At 50.1% G+C, this 17264-nt stretch overlaps 2 protein-coding genes and 1 pseudogene across 6 annotated transcripts in view; 2 read left to right on the forward strand and 1 right to left on the reverse strand.

Moving 5' to 3' along the window:
• The window catches only part of SMURF1 (SMAD specific E3 ubiquitin protein ligase 1), a 47507-nt gene extending 42936 nt beyond the window's left edge, over positions 1-4571 (forward strand). For 2 of the 4 annotated variants that reach the window (XM_037384168.1, XM_037384170.1), the window contains exons 17-18: positions 42-126; positions 873-4571. In XM_037384168.1, the coding sequence (XP_037240065.1) occupies positions 42-126; positions 873-972 (185 nt within the window). In that variant the 3' untranslated portion in view covers positions 973-4571. The remainder of the gene's footprint in view (positions 1-41; positions 127-872) is intronic. The other 2 variants (XM_037384169.1, XM_037384171.1) reach the window with 1 other exon arrangement.
• A 4123-nt stretch (positions 4572-8694) lies between these two features.
• On the reverse strand, positions 8695-9976 carry LOC119147893 (annotated as a pseudogene).
• Positions 9977-11093: 1117 nt separating this feature from the next.
• The window catches only part of RNF216 (ring finger protein 216), an 80852-nt gene continuing 74681 nt past the window's right edge, over positions 11094-17264 (forward strand). Inside the window, exon 1 of one of the 2 annotated variants that reach the window (XM_037384878.1) lies at positions 11094-11233. The gene's annotated coding sequence lies outside the window, so the exon portion shown is untranslated. Of the gene's footprint in view, positions 11234-11554; positions 11861-17264 lie in introns of those variants that run through there. The other variant, XM_037384879.1, reaches the window with a different exon arrangement.

Raw genomic sequence — 17264 nt, forward strand, 5'->3', positions numbered from 1 at the left:
TGTTTAGTTGAAGTGCATTAACTAGAATGTCTGTCTGTAAGGTTCTACAGGCGCTGCAGGACCCAGACTGTTTACCATCCATTTAATAGATGCAAACACAGACAACCTTCCAAAAGCCCACACTTGGTAAGATGAAAACATTCTGCATGCCACTGCTTGCTTTCCTTTTGTCTTGGTTTAAAGGAGAGTCATCTCTGTTTGTCCTGGGTATGGATTAACCATCTGATGAGCAGAGATGACTCCCAAGTGCGCTCTGCTAGCTTGAAAATACCAGTTCTCTGCAGCCCGCAAAATAATCAACTTCTCTTCTTATAGCTTGATTTGTCTTCTATACTACCTGTGGTTTTCATTTACCCCAGAGTTGATTATTCTGGATAGCGAGATGTTGTAAGTTTATTTCTATGTGTTCAGCAAAAATATTCACCAAAAAATCACTCACTGCAATGAGACCTCGTGCAGGATTACAATTTTCAGATGTAAAATGTAGGAAAAGCATGCTATTGGTATAGTATAGGCACAGAACTGAGCTCTTGTACAGAAGGCTCACTCTGTCAGAGACGGGAAATCATTTCGGCAGCGGCACAGATTGTCTGCAGGCAGAGCAGGGAGCAGGCCTGCCTGAGGTCTTGCTTTATTTGCAAGTCCTCTGCATCTGCCACCTGCCACCTCCTCCTCCTAAACGCTGCCCTATTAAGTCATGCATTCCTGCTGCAGAAATACAGTTGGTTTTTATCTTGTGTCCTTCGGCCACTGAAGTGGCTGAGGCTTTCTTTGATTTTTACAAATTTTATCTATATGTCGCTGATCTAGAATTTTTTCCCAATAAATATTTTGGATTCACATGCTGCAATGTGTTGTTATTTCACCTCTAGCTTTAACCGGATTGACATTCCGCCTTATGAGTCATACGAGAAGCTTTATGAGAAGCTGTTGACAGCTGTGGAAGAGACATGTGGGTTTGCTGTGGAGTGAAAAAGCAACCAAAGGAAACAGATGCTAGCTCATGGACCACCAAATCAAAAGCTAGAAGAAGCTTGCTGTGAACTTCCTGCTAAGCTGTCTGAAGCATCGGAACTCTAGACAACTTAGAGATGGGGCTGTTTCCCTTCCGCCGCTGGTGGATGAGGGTGGGGGTAGGGGCTCTTGTTGGTGGCTTCCAACTCAATTTTCTCCCCTTTGTTACAATAACCCCTTCCCTCTTCTTCCATCCCCCATAAAACAAAACGCAGCCAAGTTCAGCATTTGGCTTTGGTTACACAGGATATTCTGCTAGATTTGTAACACATATTGTGATAGGGTCGGTGACCTGTGGGGTTTTTTTAATAGGAGAATCAAAGTGTAATTAAGAATGAGCTTAATTTGCTGAGGACTTGCAACTGGTAGGTGTACCTGGTTAGTTTGTCTTAAATCAAGCTTGAGCCCTTGTAGAGTCCAGCGGGTGCAGAGCGTCTGACTGGCACTAGAATTTGCATTGCACATTTTCAACACCTGTTTAAAAAGTAAACTTCTAGCAGAAGATACCTCCATACGAACACTTAACTGAAAGGTAAAGAAATCCAAGTTCTGCCTTAGCAGGAAGCTCCCAGTGGAAGCTGTGGCTCACCTTGAGAAAAGTGAAGGAATCTGGGACAGCTTAAATGGTATTGTATGATTTCTTTGTGGTTGTCCTGGCTGAAATCTAATTGTTTTGCACATGAAAACAATTATTTTCTCCTGCAGAATTACTTTCCATAGTTTGTTCAGATGTAAGTACCTTGCAGAGAAGCCTTGTTAAGGAGGAGACAGAGGATAAAAATCTATTCAATCCCAAAGCTGTGATTTCTGTGCCACTGTTGTACCCAAGACGTGTTTGTGTGACTTCAAATTCTAAGACTCACATGGAAATTGCTAAAAGCTAAGTTAACAGAGCAGACTTCTGTTCCGAATTTTTTGGCCTTGGGAAAGGTTTATTTGGAGGTTGAGGTAAAAGGGTAACTATATAGTGAGTACATTTTAAATGTTACGGAAAGCTATTGGAAGAATTTATGACTTCAGTTCTGTAGGGATGAAAATTTCTCCAGGGAGCCATGTAAGGCTATTTTTTCAAATATCTGAAACTAATATTAAAAGGTTTGTTCTCTAACACATTGCTAAAACAACTTCCCAGGGGAAACAAAAGCAAATCAAGTACCTGAATCACTAACATTTTTTCCAGTTTGCACACCAAGATGAGATAGTATTTTAACAAATAACATGGCTTCAGAAAGACCCAGTTATCTATCAAACATGTCTAAACTTAAGTAAAGCAGACTTGCTTGTATAGGATTTTTTTTTGTCTTTGGCAAGCCTGGTTTTTAGAGAGATTCATTACTGAAACATTTAACAGATGTTATGTTTATGGAATAGTGCATTGAAATTCAGCTGTGGGTAAGAGATCGTCCTTAGAAGATGTCTACTGGAATACTTCTATTTTGTCTTTTTTTAATTGAATTTGATAATAGCTTTAAACTGTGATAGGACAGAAAGTAGACACTTGTCAAAACCCTGGCATCTTTCTCTGTTTTGCTTGTGGTTTTCTTTTTTCCATTGACCATGTTTCTTGTGATTTGTTGTTGGGAGTAAGGATTGCATTGGAGGTGTAAAATTGCACCATATTGTGAGATTCGCACAGGGTGGCTAAAGATGCTCATCCTGCAAGACTGTACAGGAGAGGTGTATTTAGACCCATGTTCTGTAGGAATCTTTTGGCACTTGGGGACCAGTTTCTACAGTACTGGTTGTTGGGACGTAAATGAAACTGTGACTTTTGCAGGAGAGAGAGGAAATGCAGCTCTCAGCAGACGAGCGTCTGTACGGTCTTGGGCTGAGTAGCAGAATCCCCGCAGCCCTGGATTTTCAGAGTGGCTGTGAAGTCATACCTGTTCATAGAGTGTATTTAATCCTTTCAGTACGTTTGAATGTGCAATAAACCAGTCAGATAGGAAAAATGCAAAATGGATTATTGCCCAAAAGCTTTGCATGCAGTCTCATGTGGATTTTTCACTAAAAAGAGTTTAAAAAATGCAGATACTAAAGCCCACCACCAACAAAAATCCTATCACGCAAGCTGTACTTGCAGCACAACCAGCTCAGTAAAAACCAAGCGAGGTGAAGGTAAGGCCCTTGATTTGGAGATCTATAGGTCGAGTAGCTTTATGTCAATGACACAGTTGACATACAGTAGTTCCTGATGTCTTTGCTAGGTCAGTGTTTTATTGAATGCACAAAATAAGAATAGGCAAGGATTGTGGTTTTGAAAAGTCCGTCTGTTTTTTGCTGTATTTAAAAGCCCTTGTCAAGGTACCTCCTCCATGCTGACAGTAATGAGAATAGGGCACTGTCCTTTTTTATTATTTCAGTCCTTTCTTAACCAGCTTCACCACCTCTCCCATCGTGTTGTCTTTGCAATTTTGTGCCACTTAGTGACGACGAAGACGTTCTTTTGTATTGTTCTGTACATGCATTTGAGGCAGGCCTTAAAGCTGGTTGGGTAGATAGAGAGAAAATAAAGAAGCGAGGCGGAACGGGTTTTAAGCGATGGCTTATTCTTCCTGTGGCTGGGTTCAAGGCTAGGGAAGGGTGAAATGCAAACAGGAGTTTGCTTGACTGGAGCCACTGACTCGTGGAGGTCTCGGGAGCTGTTCGAAAAACCTCAGCTGTCTGAATCTGTATGTTCATTCCCACTCGGTCTGCCAGCACTTGAACTGGTTGTTGAACTTCTCAAACTTGCCCAAAGAATAACATCAAGTCTGGTGTTCATTTTGTCTCTACGCGTTTCACCTTGTACATGGACACTCTTGGATCTGACCTGAAGGAAGTACAAGGTACAGTGTGTCTTTTGTTCCTGTCCTAAAGGCGAAGCTAAAAGCTGGTCCATTGGCACAGACCTTCAGTGCTTGCCCTGATACTGCTCATCAGCCTATACTATATGCTCAGGGATGTAGGAAAACCACCACTTTGCTCGTGTTTTAAATCGGGAAGAAACGAGACTGTTTTATGAATGTTAGCATTAACTTGGGCATTATGTTAGACGAGACCCTGCTTCAAAAAGGCTGCTCGAAGCTCCAGATGGTGAAATCAGCGTTTGCTCAGCAGTATGTACTTAGTTCAAGTCGAGGTGGTTATGAAATCCAACAGATTTTGTAAATTAGTGATCCAGCCACCGGGCCCTCTGGAGCTGGTGCCCAGGTTCAGGGCCGTGTGGCACAGCAAGTTCCCAGAAACACAGTATGGATCTGTTTTTAATTTGTTATTTTTTTTTTTGTTCCTCAACCACTTTATAATGTATTTTTTTAATTTATTATTTTGTAATGTCATGTTTAAGTATTGCTGCTATCCTTGTTATTCTTCCCACTGTTTTTATTGCAGATTTATTTTGTGAAAGTTGTACACTAATGTTTCATTTTATGTCTAAATCAAAGTATTTAAAGAAATACTAGTTCTATTTAATGTGGTTATGGAACCAGCTGGAATAAACAGTGATTGTATAGTAGGCTGGACCCAGGAGGTCATGTTCATTTTTGTTACATATGCAATAAACTCACAACTTTAAATTGGCATCTACCATTTTGTTTGTTAAAATATTTATGGAAGTCACAGGAAGATTGATACGCTTGGAATTAAAGCGTGGCAGAACTGTGCTTAGCTTAGCTGGAGGTGGGGTGGAGGATAAAGGCAGAGCGTTAAAAGCAGCAACAAAAAAAAGGTATTGCTGTTACCGAAAATGGTGTGGCACTACAAAATAGTGAGTAAAGTTTAAAGAAGAAAAATCCAGTTTGTTTGACAGACCCAGAGTTCCGTGTGATGAAGCTGCCCTGGCCTTAGCACCGGTCTCTTACACGTATTGAGCATCAGTGTTTGCTCACAGCAGTGGCTCGCTCTGTTGTGAGTACCAGCACCCCGGCCGTGGGACTGTGGCTGTGGTACCTCATTCCGTGGGCAAGGTACAGAACTGCAGCTGATTTAACAGATTTATATGAACTGTCCAGATAAAAGTCTTCCTTTCCAGGTAGAATGCTTGTTTCAGTCATTTGTCCTGTTATTTTTCTAATCTCAGTTTTCAGGAAAGAAAGTATAATCCCCCCCCCCCCCTCCTTTTAATGAGAATTGGAGAAAGAGTCATTAATGCAGATAAATCTCTGCTTTCCTGATTGTTTGTTCTAATTAGTAGTGTTTGGCAAGTAGAGAAAGGCGGGTCCGAGGATGAGGATGGTGCTGGCAGCGATCATTCGGTGCTCTGTGTTGGGGTGCGCCCTGCAGCAGCGCCTTCCCTCTCTAAAGTTAAAAGCTAAGATTTCTTTAATCTGTGCATATTTGTTTGCTTTTTTTTTTTAAAGGGAGGAAAATTCAGTAATATTTTTTATTCCTTGAGTAACTTCACAATATGATCAAATGCAGTACTATATAGTGAGCAAATGGCTGGGGAGCTGGTTTCTCCCACCCCCTCGTTTCAGCCAGCAACAGGGACTGCGTGATGATTTGGAGCAAGAAATGCTTTCAGTCCTTCGGTGCTCTGTCAAACACTGGTTCTGCTGTGTGTTTTCTTTAATAAATACTTTTTGTGAAGTATTCCTGATTTCTGGGATCCTTTTGGTATGTGGACGTAGCGAACAGAGAGGGCGATTCCTGCAGCCCGCTCCAGTGGATGTGGTGTGCTGTAGGACTTGTGCACTACGTGAACTTTTTGAAAACATGATAAAAAAAATAATATTTCTCTTAGGAGATCTTACAGAGCTCAAGGAATTGACTGCCTCTTCCATGGAAGTTTGGCAAGTCAACTAAATTCCTCAAGTAAATTTTACAGTCTCTGCCTCTTCCTGCAGGACGTACAAAACAAGACTGAGCAGAAAGTGCTGCTGTCATAGTGGCAATTTCTTTTCTGATTTGTGATGATGCTCCTGTGTCCCGGGCACTCTGCCTGCCCTGCCCCCTAGTATGCGCTTAAAAAAGACATGGCAGAATAGGGTTTAATTCACAAAGCTCTTTATATTTTCTGTTGGAGCTTTACAGTTTGATGCCTAGCTAAACCCTCTCCCTTGCTTCCCTTTTCAGTCTCTCTTCGCATGTGGCTTAGGGTAAAACTAAAACCCCAAAGCTCTGCCAATAAATAATCTCAGATTAAATCCTTTCAGGTGTGGTGGGGGATGGAGGGCAGGAGGAGAGGATGCTGCTTCAAATTAGCATGATGAGAGAGAGGCAAGCTCAAACAAGACCAGAAGGTTATAAAGATTTATACAAACCCCCTTCTGCAATCTGACAACTCCTTGCTGGATGGATGATGCAAACAACGCCCACTTCTGCAGATGCTCTCCCAGCCTTGGCTGCAGCATTATTGTGTTGCTTCTATCCCTCTAGAGAGCAAGAGCCCCTGACATGGGGCCGCGGCGCTGCTGCATTGTACAGGCACGCAGTAAAAGAAAATCCGCTGGGCGAGCTCGTGGCTGGACGGGAGATGGCAGGAAGGAGGTCAGGCACCAGCGGGTTGAGGAGGACAGATGTTTTCTTGCACCATCACCTGGGGTTTATGGCCTGCAGAAGAGAGGTGTTGCAGGGGCAGGTGAGTGTGGCTTCACAGATGCTGTGCGAGAGTCATGCCAAGTTTGCTGATCTCTGTCCCAGATTCAGAAGCAGTTGGCACCCGAAGCGGAGGTCAGGCTGCGGCTGGAAACCATATGGCTGAGCTACAGCGGTCTCTGCGCAGGGTGGTGGGGGGAGAAATGCTCCTGGGGGGTGGGGAGACCCTGGCCCTGGTTGTGGTATTTGGGCAGGACAAGATATGCAAGAGAAACCTGGATGCGGTGATGCTGCGGTAGGAAAGATAAGCAACGTGAGTCTTGCTGGTCCAGCCTGGTGACCCTGGTCGGAGAGCTACCGTGCATTGCGTCTTCCTGGGCTGGTGTAAAGCATCTGGTCTGGGAGATTGAGAAATTAAATTTTAATTGGATGCTGATTGAATGAACCTGGCTGCCTCTCCCCATTCCAGTCTTGGACACGGCCAGGCAAGGCCTGCCATCGCGGTCCCGCAGGGCTCTGGAGCAGGAGCGTGTCTCGCCCCGCTGACCCGAGGGGAGGTGGCCGGTGGCGCTGGGCTTGGGCAGCTTTTCCCGAGTGTGCCGAGGATGCGTGGGCCCGGTGCTGTGCGCCTCGATACACCTCCAGCAGCGGCAGTGACGGTGACATGTCTGCACAAGGCGGATCTGGGCTGGATGCTCCAATGGGTCCATCTCCTGGTGTGGCTCTGCAGGAGGGTGGCAAGCCAGTGCCCTTTACCCAAAGGGACTGTCCTGCTTTCAGCTGCCATAGAGTTATTTTTTCGTCTCAGGAGCTGGTACGGCACTGTGTTTTGGGCTTAGTCTGAGAACAACGCTGATAACACACTGATGTTGTACTTGTTGCTAAGTTATGTTTAAATGAAGTCAAGGACTTTTCAGTTGCTCAGGCTCTGCTGCCACAAAGGCTGGAGGGGCATGGGAAATCAGGAGGGGACACAGCCAGGACAGCTGACCTGAACTGGCCAAAGGGCTGTTCCATACCATGGGACACCACATTCACTGTGTAACTGGGGGAGTTGGCTGGGGCTTGCTGGTCACTGCTGGGGACTGGCTGGGCAGTGGTCAGCAGGTGCTGAGCAGTTGTATTGTGCATCACTTTCAGGCTTTCTTTCCCCTTCCCTTTGGATTTTATTCCTCTCCCCTTCTCTCCTTTTTTCATTATTATTATTTAATTTCAATTATTAAATTGTTCTTACCTCAATCCTCAAGCTTTACCTTTTTCCCCGATTCCCTATCCTGCTGCCGGGGGTGACTGAGCAGCTGTGTGGTTCAGTGCCAGCAGGGGTTAGACCTGGACAGGGACCGATCCCTGCCCTCTGACATGGGCTGTGGTTATTGTCACCCTGTCACCAATTACTGTCACCACTGTCACCGGCTGCCTGCGCTGTCCTGTGACACAGCCTCATGTTCAGGCTTTGGGATGGCCAGGGCTGACCCCCTGCAGCATCGGCTACTGTGCCCTGGGTGTGCCTGGGCTGAGCCCACCTCGGCGTCAGCCCCCCGCCACCCCCAGCACTGCCCCATGGTGGGGTCACCGCCACTGGCCGAGAGGGAAGGGCAACATGTCACTGGCTTCGCCTCCATGAGCATCGACAGCCGTGGAGGGGGCCAGGCTGAGGTCCCCCAGCACCCCCATGCCTTGCTTAGGGCAGGGACCCCCCCCTGCCGGGGGTCCTTATGCCTTTGCTTTTTGGTGGAAATCCAAAAGGAGTTCCCCACCCCTTCCCAGGCACTGGAATTTCATCCCCCTTTTGTGGAATGGGGGAGATGGTGGTGGCACGTGGACAGCATGAGAGGGTGGTCCCTGGGGAGCCCCCGGCAAAAGGCTTAACTCAAAGGGTCTGGCTGAACTGATCAAGGAAAGCGGTTTCCAGAGGACTTGCAGGGGGAGCCTAGAGCCCCACTTCCCTCTGGGAAATTGTTTTTCAAACTAATTTGGCAATAAACTGGTTTTTAATAGAGTTCCTAGATAAAAACTTCACTGCCAGAAAGATGTTTAACAAAAGGCTGAGGGTGAGTTTGGTGATCAGAGCTGCCCCGCCGCCGGGGAGCCGATTCTGTCCCACCGTTTGCTGCCGTAGCCGGTACCTCTTACTGACCAGCATCGTGTCCCCAGCAGAAGGGCTTAACCGGCGTGCAACACGGGCACCCACCTCTCCCAGGGAGCACCCATCCTCTCCAGAGCCCCTGGGAGCCAGGCAATGGCCGGGGGGCAGCAGGGGCTGGGGGCCAGCAGGTCCTCGCTGTAATTTTTGGGGAGCAGCGAGTTGAGAAGGGGGTGAGGCAGCTGTTGCTGTAGGCCAGGCAGGTCAGGAGGAAGCTGATGGAGATGATGGTGGTGCTGCCCCAGTCCCCCTGCTTGTACCGGGATGCTGAAGAGCTGCCCTGGCCAGAAGGGCAGGGAGCAAGGCCAGGAAGCGAGCACAGTGCTGAAGATCATATACAGGACCTTCTGCTCGGGGCATCAGCTGGTGTCCATGCTGGGAATGAGAGCCCGCTGGAACCTCCTGTAGATCCCAGCCAGCTTGGCGTACAAGCAACAGATGGTGACACCTAGCGCGAGGATGCAGGTGTTGAAGAGGATGGTGAGGTACAACTTGTAGGTTCCCATCCACCACGTAGGGTGGCACACGCGCTTGGTCACCCTGTCATGGTGGCTGGTGTGCAGGCCAATGAAGGTCGTGCTGGGGAGGGCGAGGAGGAAGGCCACCAGCCACACCAGGTGGTGCCTTGACCTGCACAGGGTGTCCAGATGCCTGACATATGGCCAGGTAGTGCTCGGTGCTCATGATGGTGAGGAGGAAGATGCTGGTACACGTGGTGAGGAGGTTGAGGCTGAAGAGCTTTCTGCAGCCCCGGTCTCTGAAGTGCCGGTCATGCACAAATTACACACAGACCATGTGGGGGATGGTGGGCAAGTGCAGGAGGTCGGCCAGGGTGATGGTGTACATGTACGTGAAGCTGGTGCACCTTGTGCAGATGGGGTTGACCACCAGCGTGTGGCTGGTTCCCACCATCCCAACCGCACACACGGGGTCCGAGGAAGAAGGTGACCAAGAGGTTGCTGGTGCTTTCAGCAGAGGCACTGGGCTGGCTGGCAGCATTTTTGGGGTGGCAGGGCACCAAGACACGTGTGCCCAGCTCCATCCTCCCTTGCCAAGAGCTGCCCAAGGAGCTTTCCTGGGGGAAACCCCACGCTGCAGAAGCGGGCCCAGCCCTGCCGGCAGCAGGTCTCTGCCCCGGTGAACCCCACGCTGCCCGGCCCTGCCTGGAGAAGCCATTTGCCTTCCCCGTGCACAGTGAGGTGGGGGACCAGCCTCGTGGAGGTGGGACTCGTCCCTCTGCCCTCACGGCAGGGACACCAGGACACCCCAGCCACCCACCAGCCCTTCCTGAGGCCTCCAGCACCTGCCCTGCTCCTTCCGTCACGTGTGTTGCTGCAGATGGATCATTTTCTACGAGATTTGGGGTTATTTACTCTTCTTTTTGATCCCCACCTCCCCCCCCCCCCCCCCCCCATCTCCTGGGCCTCTCCAGCTCTGCAGTGCTGTTTGACCTCGGGTTCATGGCCCACCACCCGCCTGCCTGCTCCCCATAACCAGGTAGCAAAGGAGACATTAATGTCATCAAAAATCCGCCGTGGTGTCTTGTCCCCAGGGCTGCTCTGTCCCTTGGCTGGGCCAGGGGGGTGACAGGGGTTGCTGGACTTTGAGGGTGTTCTGGGGACGGCAGCCGGGCAGAGGCAGCCGGGGGGGTCCCAGGAAGGTGAGGAGGGTCCATGGAGCAGCTTGGCTCCTTCACGAGCCTCCTCTGGGAGATGGCTCCTGGCTTCAGCCAGGCTTTGGGGCCAAGTGAGTGACACCGGTGACAATAAACCTGCCCGGTCCACAGGCAGCAGAGCCCCCCAGCTCTGTTCCAGGGCCGCCTGGCACCCCAACCCAGGATTTAAGGCCCCTGAAGGCAGCAGAGCCCTGGGGGGGGTGTCACCCTGGGGTCTGGCTCCCAGCCCAGGGGCTCTGCCAAGCCCCCTCCCCCGGCACAGCATCCCAGGGGCCCTGTCCTCCTTCCCCCCCCAGCACAGCACCCCTAGGGGCCCAGCACGCCCCAGGGACCCCACAGCACCCCTAGGGATCCAGCACCCCAGGGGCCCTGTGTCCCCCCACCCGGCACAGCGCCCCTGGTGATCCAGCACCCCCCTGGGGCCCTGTCGTGTCCCGTCCCCGCCCCGGCACAGCATCCCCCCGGGGTCCTGCGCCCCCCCATGGCATAGCAGCCTATAGAGGCCCTGCCCCCCCCATGGCACAGCGCCCCGTGGCGTCCCTGGCCCCCCTGCAGAGCCCCCCCCCTCCACCCCCGGGAGCCACGTGCAGCACCTCGCCCCGCCCCTTCCCCTCAGGCCCCGCCCCCTCCCCGGACCACCGACCGCCCGGAAGGGGGCGGGGCGGTTGTGCCTGGAGGACCGCCCTCCCCCGCCTCTATGGTAGGTTTGCCGAGACGGGACGGCGTGGGCCGCCCGTCTCTCCCTCGCCGCTCCCTGCTCCCCGCCGCTCCTCTCTATGGTGCGGGGCGGTGCGGTCACGTGGCGCGGGCCGGCCGGAAGGAGCCGGGCAGCGGCGGTTAAATGAAGCGGGGCCGGAGGGGCGGCGCGGGGGTGGATGGGTCCGGTGAGTACCGGCCGCGGCCCCCCCCCCCCACCCCCGTCGGCTCGGCGCGGCCCGGCCCAGCGCGGCCCAGCTCAGCCGCCCCGGGGAGAGCGGTGGCGGGTTCGCACCGGGGTTCCCCGCCCCGTCCCCTGGGCCTCACCCGCCCCCTCGGCGGCGGGCTCGGTCGCTGCTCCCGGCTGGGGCCGGGTTCCCCCCCAGCTCCCTTCCCCTAAGGGCCGGGTTCCCCCCCGCTCCCTTCTCGCCCTCCCCGGGGCCGGCCCCGCTGTTTCCCGCCCTGGGTCAGCGCCTGGCCCCGGTGCGGCCCCCGTTCCCCCGGGGGTCCCCCCCCAGCGGGGCGGTGAGGCGGGTGGGGGACGCCCGGGCGCGGTTTCGGGGCGCTGCTCTCCTCACCGGTTCGTTCGTTCCGGGTGCCCCGGGCTGGGCGTTTGTGCTCGGGAAGAAAAACCGCGTCGGCTGCGGAGCTGGTGGGGGCAGGCGGCTGCGAGCCTGTGCTGCTCCCCTGACCCCCGGCTCGTTGTGGAAACACGCGGTGCCGTTGGGACATCTTGACATTTCAGGCATCTGCTGTGGGAGCTGCTGCAGAAAAGAAACCCAAAACACAGCTGTCCTCGGAGTTGAGGGATCTGTGTAAGAGATACTCCTCCTCCTCTTCCCCCCCTCTCCCTACCGATTCGAGTACTAGCTCAGCTTGGGGGGAGAGAGCAGGCGCTGGAGTGCTAACGCACGCAGCATTTCTATAACGGAGGTGTTTGGTGGGTGTTTCTGCTGCTGGAGCCGCGCTTGTTCCTCCAAACAGCTGGAGGAAGGTCGGGGTTTCACCAGCTTGTGAGGCTGAAGAGCTGTAGCTCACTCCCGTGTGCGTGTGAAGAGGAGCGGAGCTAGCCCAGGCAGCGCTCCTGCACGCCGCTTTGGGGTGAGCGAAGTGTCAGGTTGGCTTAAAAAGTTGCTGTTGGCCTATAGATCCGCTGGCTTCGCAGCTGTGCTCATTGGAAGCCCTGTGTGGCTGCTGGCAGGTAACAGCTGCTTGCACCTGTGAGTCTGGCGGGGAGGTTTTTCTTTTCATCTCACCTTCACTTTGTGACCTGAAGTGTTGTCTTCAAATGACATCTAATACCTTAAAGTCTTGTTGAAAAATACTTATGGCAGAAATGTATCTTGCGTACAAACAAATTTAGTTGCTGGTGTTTATATTGAGCTTCCTTACTGCTCATCAAGCAAGGTTCATTTTCTCAGGAGAAGTGTCAAGGTTTGGTCGCTGTTTTCTGAGACCTCTGATGCTTTAAAAAAGAAAAGCTAATGTTACTGCTGTGCACTTTCATTTTCATTATCCAGTCGTAATGCTGACAGCCTATAGCTCTGTTGTCTGTGTGCTTTTCACAGTGTCTCTTGTGTTTCTTTTCCAGCTTACTGAGTGCCCTACAGAGCAGCAGACTCTTCTTACTTTGTTTTGGGCAGCAGTCCTAAAAGCAGTAGCTAATTGCCTTGGTGGCTAAAAGGCATGGGCATTCTTAGTGCTAAGACCTCTGAGCAGATCCCTGTTCTGTGTTTGTGGTTGTTTCTTCCTTTCTTACAATTTTTGCTGTCTTAATTGATGTGCTTTGGAGCTGCTGCAGGTTTCCAGGAGTAGCAGTGGAGAAGGAAAGTGTCCTCCATCAGGTCGATAGGCTGGGTTTTGTCTATCCTTGTGTGTGGCTGCCTTCTGCTTCCAGAGGGGATGGCATAAGAGCTTTTTACTTCCAGTGGCCTGTTTGGAAGGTGAGGGAGGATATTCTGAGACCCATCATTCTGCAGGCCCAGATCTTGAGCAGGTTCTGGTACGTTCCTGTACAGGTACTGGGCCGTAGGAGCATGCAGCACAGACCATATGGTGGAACCCATTTTCTTTAGGACTAGTGGAATTGCAGGGACAGCTTTTAGTTGCAGAACTTTGGATTTATAGCTTTAATCAGAGCTTTTCATTTCTAGGATGAATGCTGTGCAAAAAATTCCACTGCCTTACATCAGGCTTTTTGATACTGTAAACATCTTAATAGAATTCACGTGCCCAGTGTCCACATGGTGTGACTAGATGCTAATAAACGATCATCTTGACAGGACTTTGTGCCTGGAATACCAAGACTTGGGAAAGAACTTGGACCCACTTCCTGAAGATCTGTAGAAACATTCAGCCTGCTTGGTAGTGCTGCATTTTGGTAATGGGCCTTCTTCCATTGCTTTTTCTTTCCTTCCTGGGATGTTTTCCTGTTGGCCTGGCTCGGGCAGCTGCATAAGTCTGGGCACAAGTAACAGTTCCTGGAAGAGTGGCTGGATCAAGCTTTACTGATGATAAGGTCCATGCCGGTTTCCAGCCGGAGGGTGCTGGCAGCCTGTTCCTGGGCTTGTGTTTCAGAAGCTGTCTCAGAAGTCCAAATTCCTGGGTAGACCAATGCTTTGTCTGCCTGAGAATGCAGTGGGCGTTACTGCTGCCAGTGAGCTACGATTGCTGGCAGCGCGGCTTGTGCTTTGAAATTGGACACAAATGGCTAAAAAGTCCCGTGGCAAAAATAGGTGGGGAGAGTGTGCAACTCCTGCGACGTCGGCGCAGCTGGAGAGAGGCAGGAAGCCTGTCTCAGGGGCCAGGAGCTGCTTAGCAAGCCAGAGTAACACAAACCCAAGCGCGAGAGGGATGGAGCCCTTCGGGTGTTTTTTAGTGCCTGCTGGAAGAAGCTCCCATTTGCTAATTTGCGATGGGTGTCTTATTTATTTCTCTTTAAAGCCATTGTGAGTGGTTTACTGTGTCATAGTGCCGGCAGCTTGGTGTGGCAATGGGTGTCAGGGCTTGCCACTGGCTGCATTCTTTTTGGGACAGTCAGAACTGCACCGCTAATTCATCTCATCGGAAGCTTGGGAGTTTTTTTGCACATGGATTTGGTCTGGAGATATTTTAAGTCTCCATTTAAATTATTGAATTCAGACGTCATCTTAACTACTGAAAGGAAGGGCGCTAATAGGCTCAGAAGTCTGCGTGCGCTCTAAAATAATAGCGGGTTTAATTGCTGTTGGTAGATGGGTGGGCTTTTCAAGCTGCTGCATGTAACTTTGGTTACTCTCGGTAGGATCTATCCCTGGTGGGCGGGGTGGTGGTGGTGTAAGTGCCTTTTTTTAATACCATGAGCAGTGGAAGGTGTGAAACATGCAGCTGACTTGAGACCCTAGCTTCCAGTGGCAGCCCAGGAGATAAGGTTATTTGTGTACTGGTGTGGTAGTTCCTGTGTTTGAAGTGCAGCTGAATAACATGCTGATCAGCATTAGTCTGAGGAGGAGTGGAGTAGTTTCATTTTAAGCAGGTTACTGGAACGGGAAATGTGGGAAATTGGGGGAGGGTAGGCAGGGAGAACAAGAAAAAAAAAGGAAAAGGCAAAAAAGGCCACTTAGCAGTGCCCTGGTGGCTTGAATAAGTTATCTTTGCCAAAGCACTGAGATGGAAGATAATAAGGAATGTTTTACTGAGCTGGGATAATCTTGTTCTCAGCAGCATTCATGTCACTTTTATAGAATTTCAGGTTTATTTTGGAATATCTCAGGAGTGATGTTTTTCCCCTGGGTCAGTGCTTAAGAGCTTGTGGTAGTTTTAAATTTGTAACAACCTTTGAGAAAGCTTAATTCCTGAGGACTAGAAATAATATTCCTTCTGAATGACACCTTTCTCTTAATTACCAGCACCACTGTGGTCCCCTCCCTGCGTTCGCGAGGGGAGCTGTCAGTGCCTGATTAAATGGAAAAAGCATTGGGCTTTGGGGGAAGACTTCAGCACAGGGGCAGCTGCTACCCTGAGTCATGATGCTCTCTTGCAGCGTTTCTGACCCAGGTCACGGGGAATTGAAATCTAAGCATGGCTTTCTCGCTGGCTTTGGGGGAGCCAACTCCTTTGCTGATGCCAGTGCAGCCTGCCTGTTCATGGGGTGACTTCTGGAGGCTGTTGTTGTCACTTGTAGTGAGAAGCAAAGTTGGCAAGCTGAAATCTGGGAGTGTACGTAGGTGTCAGGGTGACCTGAAATGTTTTCAGTTGGCTTCTGAGGACAAGCGCACTTGATTTGCTTACCTCTGTAAGGAGGCCAAGCTAGTGTTTGCATTATTTAGATAAATATTTGGACAAGATCTGTAGAGGCATCATGTGCTATTACACTGTCGTATAAGGTGGTCGGGATTGGTACCAGCTAGAATTTTTTTTGGGGGGAGTATAAGGATGGAAAATGGCCTCTAGTAATACATGCCTGTCAAAAGCACCTCTCCATAAAGCTCCCGTACTTTGTTGTTGATGCTGACGTGCTCTTACCAAGCTGTGGGCACTGGTGGTGTTGTGTCCTGGTTGGAGAAAGGCAGACGGCGGTTGGCTCTTCTGCAGCCTTTGCAGAACTAGAGTTAGGAACAGATTTATGCTTTTACTTCCAAATACCGTCCCAAAGACATGATGCATTCTTATATTTGATGGATGGGGGGAGGGAGGCCTCTCCCTGATGCTTCTTGCAGATCATTTTTGCTTGAAGGCACCTGAAGGCTGGTGGTGGAGGGAGCGCTTGCCCGCATACCTGTGGAAAGTACAAAATGTTGTTGGCTAAACGTGTTAGTGGCACAGCAGAGTGGAACAGGCAGCGATGTTGACAGCTGCCTGCAGCACAGCGGCGATGCTGCCTAGAAGACTTTTCTCCTCTCCCTGCTCTCGCCATAGCGTGCTGTAATGCAATTTGAGGAAGATGACAGCAGCAGTATAATGGGGAGGCAGGAAAAAAGCTTTTATTCCCTTGCAGGAAACCAGCAGCGTACGGTGTTTCATACTTCCCTGCTGCTAGGATTTCCAGCTACAGATGAACGAGACTAGCAGGACCCATTAGCAGTAACTTGGGTAGCATAAATAGTTCATGTCCTCTCTCTATATTGTTAAACTGGAATCCTATTGTAGTTGAGCAGGCTTCATTGTGTATAAACTGGGAGGTGCCCTTGGATCAGCCATGACGAGCACAAACCAGCTTGCAACAGCTGGAACGCACCTCTGACTCGAACACAGTCTGAAGAATGCTCCTCAGCTTAATGTTTTTATGTTTGTTTAGCAGTTTGTGGCTGCTTTTAATGACCCTCTATCCCAGATGGTTAAATAATCTGTTTGATGTTGTACTGTTGCAACACCCAGGAAAAGAATTTATATTTTACTGTGCGAAGGCTTAAACAGTGTTGGACACTTGACTGCGATGACTAAGGGGTAGGCACGCAAATTTGCAGCCTGAAGACAGTTGTGTCCTTAGCAAATGGTCTGATTGCAGCCTGTGCAACCTCTTGGCTGTGGCCTGTAGTGGTTTTTGTAGTCTTGCTTATGCAAAATGTTTGCCTTGGGATAAAATTGTTAGGTACCTTGCAGTCTCCTAAATCTGTATGGCTGTGGACCTGGAGGATTAATGTGCAGTGTGTGCTTCTTTCCTTGCTTTTTAGCTGGCCAGCTGATCATTGTTTCATTTATGAACTTTAATAGTCTCAGAAGAGAATAATGCTGGATGTGGAGCATCTCTATAAATCTGGCCATGATCAGACTTCAGCGTTTTCAGTTCTGATGTAGTGGTATGCTTACCTCAAATACAACCTCTTTGCTTTTCTGCTATTTTAACATATTCTGCCTAAACCCTGCCGTGACCACTGCCACGCAATGTGGATGAACTCAGACTGGACAACTGTTGGGAGCCTGGAAGGGCTGCCCTCAGTTTTTGGTGCTGAGGGCTTGCTTGCTGGGCTGGAATTGGTTGGCCACAAGGCTAATGCATGAATGCGATAAAAAAAAAAACAACCAAAAACCAAAACCTAACCCCAGTTTAACAAAAGCAATTGCTGGCTGGCTTGAAAATCTTGTAACAACTGGCTGTGTGCAGTGCTTGAGCAGTAAGGGTGTAAGTTACTGTTCTTCAGAAGGGTTGGTGGTAATCTCCTCGTTGCTGGGTGCAGTAGGCAGCTTTTTTTTTTTTTTTTTCACTCTTTCCAGCAGGAATCGGTGCAGAGTGTGGACTTG

Source organism: Falco rusticolus, chromosome 4, assembly GCF_015220075.1.
Source record: "Falco rusticolus isolate bFalRus1 chromosome 4, bFalRus1.pri, whole genome shotgun sequence".
Lineage (NCBI taxonomy): Eukaryota > Metazoa > Chordata > Aves > Falconiformes > Falconidae > Falco > Falco rusticolus.